This window comes from Cicer arietinum, chromosome 3, assembly GCF_000331145.2.
Source record: "Cicer arietinum cultivar CDC Frontier isolate Library 1 chromosome 3, Cicar.CDCFrontier_v2.0, whole genome shotgun sequence".
Taxonomy (NCBI): domain Eukaryota; kingdom Viridiplantae; phylum Streptophyta; class Magnoliopsida; order Fabales; family Fabaceae; genus Cicer; species Cicer arietinum.
The window spans coordinates 27,314,642-27,320,204 of record NC_021162.2 but is presented as its reverse complement, the minus strand read 5'-3'; the positions used below and the strand labels follow the sequence as shown (position 1 = coordinate 27,320,204).

At 31.6% G+C, this 5,563-nt stretch overlaps 2 protein-coding genes across 2 annotated transcripts; both read right to left on the bottom strand.

Moving 5' to 3' along the window:
* Positions 1–62: 62 nt before the first annotated feature.
* On the bottom strand, positions 63–1,696 carry LOC113784526 (uncharacterized). Its single transcript, XM_027330740.2, has 2 exons — positions 1,556–1,696; positions 63–323 (listed from the first exon to the last, which is right to left on the bottom strand). Exons 1-2 carry the CDS (start codon positions 1,661–1,663, stop codon positions 120–122), a joined length of 312 nt encoding a protein of 103 aa, XP_027186541.1. The 5' UTR covers positions 1,664–1,696; the 3' UTR covers positions 63–119.
* A 961-nt stretch (positions 1,697–2,657) lies between these two features.
* LOC101492075 (lysine--tRNA ligase-like) lies at positions 2,658–3,528 on the bottom strand. Its single transcript, XM_027330739.2, has 4 exons — positions 3,243–3,528; positions 3,088–3,156; positions 2,853–2,996; positions 2,658–2,767 (listed from the first exon to the last, which is right to left on the bottom strand). Exons 1-4 carry the CDS (start codon positions 3,318–3,320, stop codon positions 2,729–2,731), a joined length of 330 nt encoding a protein of 109 aa, XP_027186540.2. The 5' UTR covers positions 3,321–3,528; the 3' UTR covers positions 2,658–2,728.
* Positions 3,529–5,563: the final 2,035 nt, after the last annotated feature.

The following is a 5,563-nucleotide window of genomic DNA, read 5'->3' as shown; positions in this document are numbered from 1 at the left end:
AAATTAAGCTCAGAAGCAAGCAATGGGAGACATCTTTTATTTCAGTAACTAAATAAATCAATATCACGGGTCAGTGATTACCTCAGTGAGCAACTTCGAAAGAATGAGCTCTACAGCTCTTAGTATTTCATTGATTGTACCAGATACCATGATAATCCTATCAGTAGTCCCAGGGAAGAATTCATTATTGCGTGACAACTGGATTCGCGCTCCAGATTGTGACTGAAAATCAGTGATAGTTGAACCACCCTTTCCAATAACAGAACCAGCTGCGGAGTTTGATACCAGAAACCTAACATATGTTGGCTTTTCCACAGAATCATCTGAAAGAATTAAACATTATGCAAAAATTATCGCAAATAATCTTTTAAGTATTTACAGATCAAAGTAAAAGTGGTGCAGTTGGGGAAAAAACAATTTGGATTTCATAGTTTTGAATAAGCACCCTGAAAATTGACTAAAAAAAAGTATTCTGAAAATTATATCATTGCATTTTTTCTAGGAATAATATACTTTTATACCCATCAAGCAAAACAAAACAAATGGAGAGTTCATACTTACAAATACCTGCCTTACTAGGAAACAAAGTCCTAAGTTAATCACATGACAGTGTGAACTGTGAAGGTTCCCTTGCCTCTCGGTAAATGAGAGGTTAGTACTTAGTAAACATTTGAAGTGGTAATTTGAAACAAGCATTCTATAGCATAATTCTCTTTTCCATATTTTACATTGAAAAACGATTTTTCCCAGATTATGAAAACCAAGTATGCTTTCCTTCCATATACAATATGAAAAATAAAATCACAAGACAAACTCAATACTAAATTATCCACTCCCAATTCCAAGTGAATACCATACCAGATTAAACCTTAGAAAAAATCCCCTCAAAGATAATAGCCAGTGTGAAATTTCAGTTACATGATAAATCCTCTCTTATTCGGTAATAATATATTATAGAATATGGCTTATATTTAGCCAAACCAAAATTAACTCCAAATCTTTCTCATCATAAAAAATTGTATGAAAATTTCCATTTAACCGTAGTCCTTGTTTGATACATATTGAAAATGGTGAAAACAAACTGTCGCTTGTGGCCAAACTCAACAGAAAAAAACAAACACGGCGTAAGAAATTAAAAGAGAAAAAAACACACTATATTTTCATTCACATCAATTAACTTCGCGAGCATACTTTTATATTGTTTGACATATCCAAAATAAAGAATGATGAAACGTATAGATTCAAAACAATTACTTCACTCCAAAATCATAATGTTAAAATAATCATTCAATTACCAAAACAGAACGGCAAAAACAAATCTATAGTAAAATTAAAATTACTACAAAAAATTAATGCACAAAAACGATTCTACGTATTTAATTAAGAAAATTCAAATCTAACAAGTGGAAATGTAAATAATTAGGGTTAAGAATGAAAACGTTGACCACGGTGAAATAGCAGCACCGACATTGAGTAACCTAACTACATTACAAGTGCATAATACTAGAGAGAGAGAGAGAGAGAGAAAACAGATCAGATTGGAAGAGATAGATACCTTGAGAAGGTGATTTCGGAGGAGGTGAAGTAGCGCGCTGCTTCCTTGGTCCTTCCAGAGAAACAGAAAAATAAAAGGTATAGAATCTTGCAAGCCATCAAAACCCATCAAGAGTAATCTCAACACTGGAGGATTAACAATTGGATATAACAACTAATGAGCTCCCATCTTAATAATCATCCATTTCTCATATACCTGAAATCAATGGAGGAATGAAAGAATAAAACCACTCAAGTTCCAACAAAGAAAGTATTATTACCTAAAAAGCAATCAGCAAAACCCTGATTTATCAGTTGTTAGAATAATTACAATTAGAAAAATCATGCATTTCTCGTATAACTTAACTAAATTTTAAACAAAATGGTAGATAACTCCAATTAAAAAAATCAAACAAAATGAAAAACATTTCTTCAACCTTTAGCCAATAATAATGGAGACTGAATAAATATAATTGTTGTTGTGATAAACTCATTTTCCATAAGTTCTTTAAACTCTAAGAAATGGTGGAAGCATTGTCGTGGTGAGGTTTTATCTGTTCCTTCAAAGAGAAATGCTTCCACCATTGTGATTTGATAAAGATGAAATTGAAGAATTTTCTTTTCCATCACTGGTAAATAGTGTACTACATCACCACTAAATTGAGTTAAGTAATCCAGGAGAGACAGACTTGCAACCAACCCAATTTGGTTGGTATGATCAATAAGATTATTGTGGTTAAAATTCGTATTTTATAATCCACCAGGGTCAATTCAAATTTCAAATCTGAGTTGACTAAGCACTTTGAATCTTAGTGTCGGCGTGCTTAGGACATTGGTATCATAAATTGGGAGGAAAACTCAAGCTATTTTCTTGTCCTTACAAACCCAAATTTGTTGGTCATTCACATCTATACCATGAAATGTAAATCTAGAAAAGATGTGTTTGATTGTTTAGCTTAGTTGCCTCACATCTAAAATGATGAAAGCACCTCAATACATAAGTCTGGTTCTAATAAGAATTTGGGTTGGTTTTATTTTTACTAAAAACCTAACCATGAACACCTCTAATGGTGCCCATACTTTCCAATGAAAATACCAAGCAGTCATGTAGACTACTAAACTGCTTAATGACTACGGCAGATCATACCAGTAAATAATTTCATTGAGACAATATCTAACAGCTTTGGTTCAAAGCTCAATCTTGTGGTTTCATGGCAGGGAAGAGCAGGACCTCCTGTAACCAAAAGGACATATGGATATAACATATTTTCAGCATAAAGTGATCATGCAAATAGATATAGAGAGAAAAGAAAAAGAACCTTAATATTTTGTGAATCAGTCAATAACATGGTCAACCGATCAATACCCAAACCACAACCACCAGTTGGTGGCAAACCATACTCCAAAGCTGTACAAAATGTTTCATCCAAGGCCATTGCTTCATCATCACCTGATTGCCGATCCTAAGATGCAAAACAAATAAAAACTATTATTTTAAGAGAAAAAATGGCCACCCATATTTGAGCATATTCCAGCAGTATCATATCTTATCACCTTGAGTTGATTAGCAAATCTCTCCCGTTGTACTACAGGGTCATTCAATTCAGTATAAGCATTGCAAAGCTGAAAAGCAACAAAAACAGTGATCATAATCAGAATCGTGAATCAATATTTTTAAAAAATCAATCACCAAAATGTCGTGATATTACCTCACGTTTGTTGAGAAACAATTCAAAACATTCAGTCAGGCCTGGTTTTGATCTGTGATACTTCGCCAAAGGACTCATAATCCCAGGATGGTTAATCCAAACCAAAATTAACTCCAAATCTTTCTCATCATAAAAACTTGTCTGAAAATTTCCATTTAACCTTAGTCTTTGTTTGATGCATATTGAAAATGGTGAAAACAAACTGTCGCTTGTGGCCAAACTCAACAGAAAAAAACAAACACGCCTTAAGAAATTAAAAGAGAAAAAAACATACTATATTTTCATTTACATCAATTAACTTTGCGAGCATACTTTTATGTTGTTTGACATATCCAAAATAAAGAATGAAGAAACGTATAGATTCAGAACAATTACTTCAATCTAAAATCATAATGTTAAAATAATCATTCAATTACCGAAATAGAACGGCAAAAACAAATAAATAGTAAAATTAAAATTACTACAAAAAATTAATGCACAAAAATGATTCTACATATTTAATTAAGAAAATTCAAATCTAACAAGTGGAAATGTAAATAATTAGGATTAAGAATGAAAACATTGACCACGGTGAAATAGAAGCACCGACATTGAGTAACCTAACTGTTGGTGGAATGGCCTATATCCTTAGGAAGTTGTACACAATATTATTAACCAGATTATCCAATTCCTTCCTAAGTGATGAACTTAATATTAAAACCAACTTTTTTAATATTAATTCCAATTTAACAATAATAGATTCAAAACTTATTCAAAACTGAGATTCAAGAACACATGTATTATCAAGATAAAGAGTATAGAGATAGAGAAGTGTGCACCAGGGATTTTTATACTGGTTCAACTATCTATTCGATTGTCTACATCCAGTCCCGAAATCACTTACTGATTCCAGGCTTTACTAGAAATGATTTGAGTATGTTTACAGACTTTCCAGCACTTCAATGCCTATACATCTAACTCAACATCAATCTACAACAACAACCAATCTATCCTTAAGAACTAAAGATCAGATTGAGATCTCTTTTAGATGATCACACACACTCTAAAAGATGACCACCTGTTTCACAATACTAGATTTTCACTCTCTTTCTTTTACAAAGATGGTTCTTTCAAAAAGACTAAAACACTTGATTCAATCACAATGAATTCTCACACTAAGTATTTGCCAATAATGTTTGTGAGTTACAATAATTTTTCTCAAAGTGTATTTTTCGAAAAGCTAATGAAATTCTTTCAGTTCTTTCTATATGTTATAAAAATTGTGATTGATTCAGTTTATATAGTTTCAGAAAAACTTCAGACAAATCGATTTCCCAATCGATTTTATTAATGCGTATTACCAGATCAATCGATTTCGCATTTCTTGTTTTTGTTGAAATTCTTAAAATAGATGAACTAATCGATTTGCTAATCGATTGTTTTAATGCATATATCAGAAATTGATACTCAGTTTATATCAGAGTCGATTGAATAATCGATTATAATTGTTTTGTTCAAAATGCTAGATCAAACAATCGATTACTCAACGATTCACTTTCATTAACATAATCGATTTGGCAATGGGCTAATTTCTCCTTGTAACTCAAACACTTAATCAAATCGATTTGTCATTCGACTGATTTGTCCCTGTAACTCAGACACTTAATCAAATCGATTTGTCAATCGACTGATTTGTCCCTGTAACGCATATATTTAATTAAAATCGATGTGCCAATCCATTATGCAATATGTTTCTGATAAATGATGAACTAATTCATTCATGCAATCGATTAACTAATTGATTAGTAGAAAGCTTGTAACTTAAGAAAAGTATATCAATCGATTGTCCAATCGATTTCTTTTAATCATAGAACACAGGTCTGATAAAAACATTTAAGTAATCGATTTGCTAATCGATTAATTTAGTGAAAACTTTGTTCTATGAATCAGAAAATCGATTAACCAATTGATTTATCAATTGATTGATTAACACACTTATTTCATGATTTCAGTTTTAATTGGCAAATATTAGATGTGTGAAATCATAATGATGAATCTAACTAATAAACACTATGAACAATAGACAAATTTACACATAATCTTCAAGCCTTGTATGATATGATCAATCTTTGCTTGATTGCTTGAGATCCAAGATTTGTCCAAGTGTAGTGTTTGATTCTTTCCTGAAATGTATCTCAACCCAAACTATTAGATTAATCAGATAATGCATATACATTGTATGTTTGGATGTTATATCAAAATCATAGTCAAGGAGGCATATATCTTACACTAACTACATTACAAGTGCATAATACTAGAGAGAGAGAAAAAAAAAACAGATC

What these genes read in the sequence shown, in the direction of transcription:
- LOC113784526 (XM_027330740.2), bottom strand. Translation starts at nt 1,663, where the DNA reads ATGGGTTTTGATGGCTTGCAAGATTCTATACCTTTTATTTTTCTGTTT. An exon ending in TCCGAAATCACCTTCTCAAG is followed by an intron (nt 324 to 1,555) that starts GTATCTATCTCT and finishes TAATTCTTTCAG; the next exon opens with ATGATTCTGTGGAAAAGCCA.
- LOC101492075 (XM_027330739.2), bottom strand. Translation starts at nt 3,320, where the DNA reads ATGAGTCCTTTGGCGAAGTATCACAGATCAAAACCAGGCCTGACTGAA. An exon ending in TGTTTCTCAACAAACGTGAG is followed by an intron (nt 3,157 to 3,242) that starts GTAATATCACGA and finishes GTTGCTTTTCAG; the next exon opens with CTTTGCAATGCTTATACTGA. An exon ending in GATTTGCTAATCAACTCAAG is followed by an intron (nt 2,997 to 3,087) that starts GTGATAAGATAT and finishes TTTGCATCTTAG; the next exon opens with GATCGGCAATCAGGTGATGA.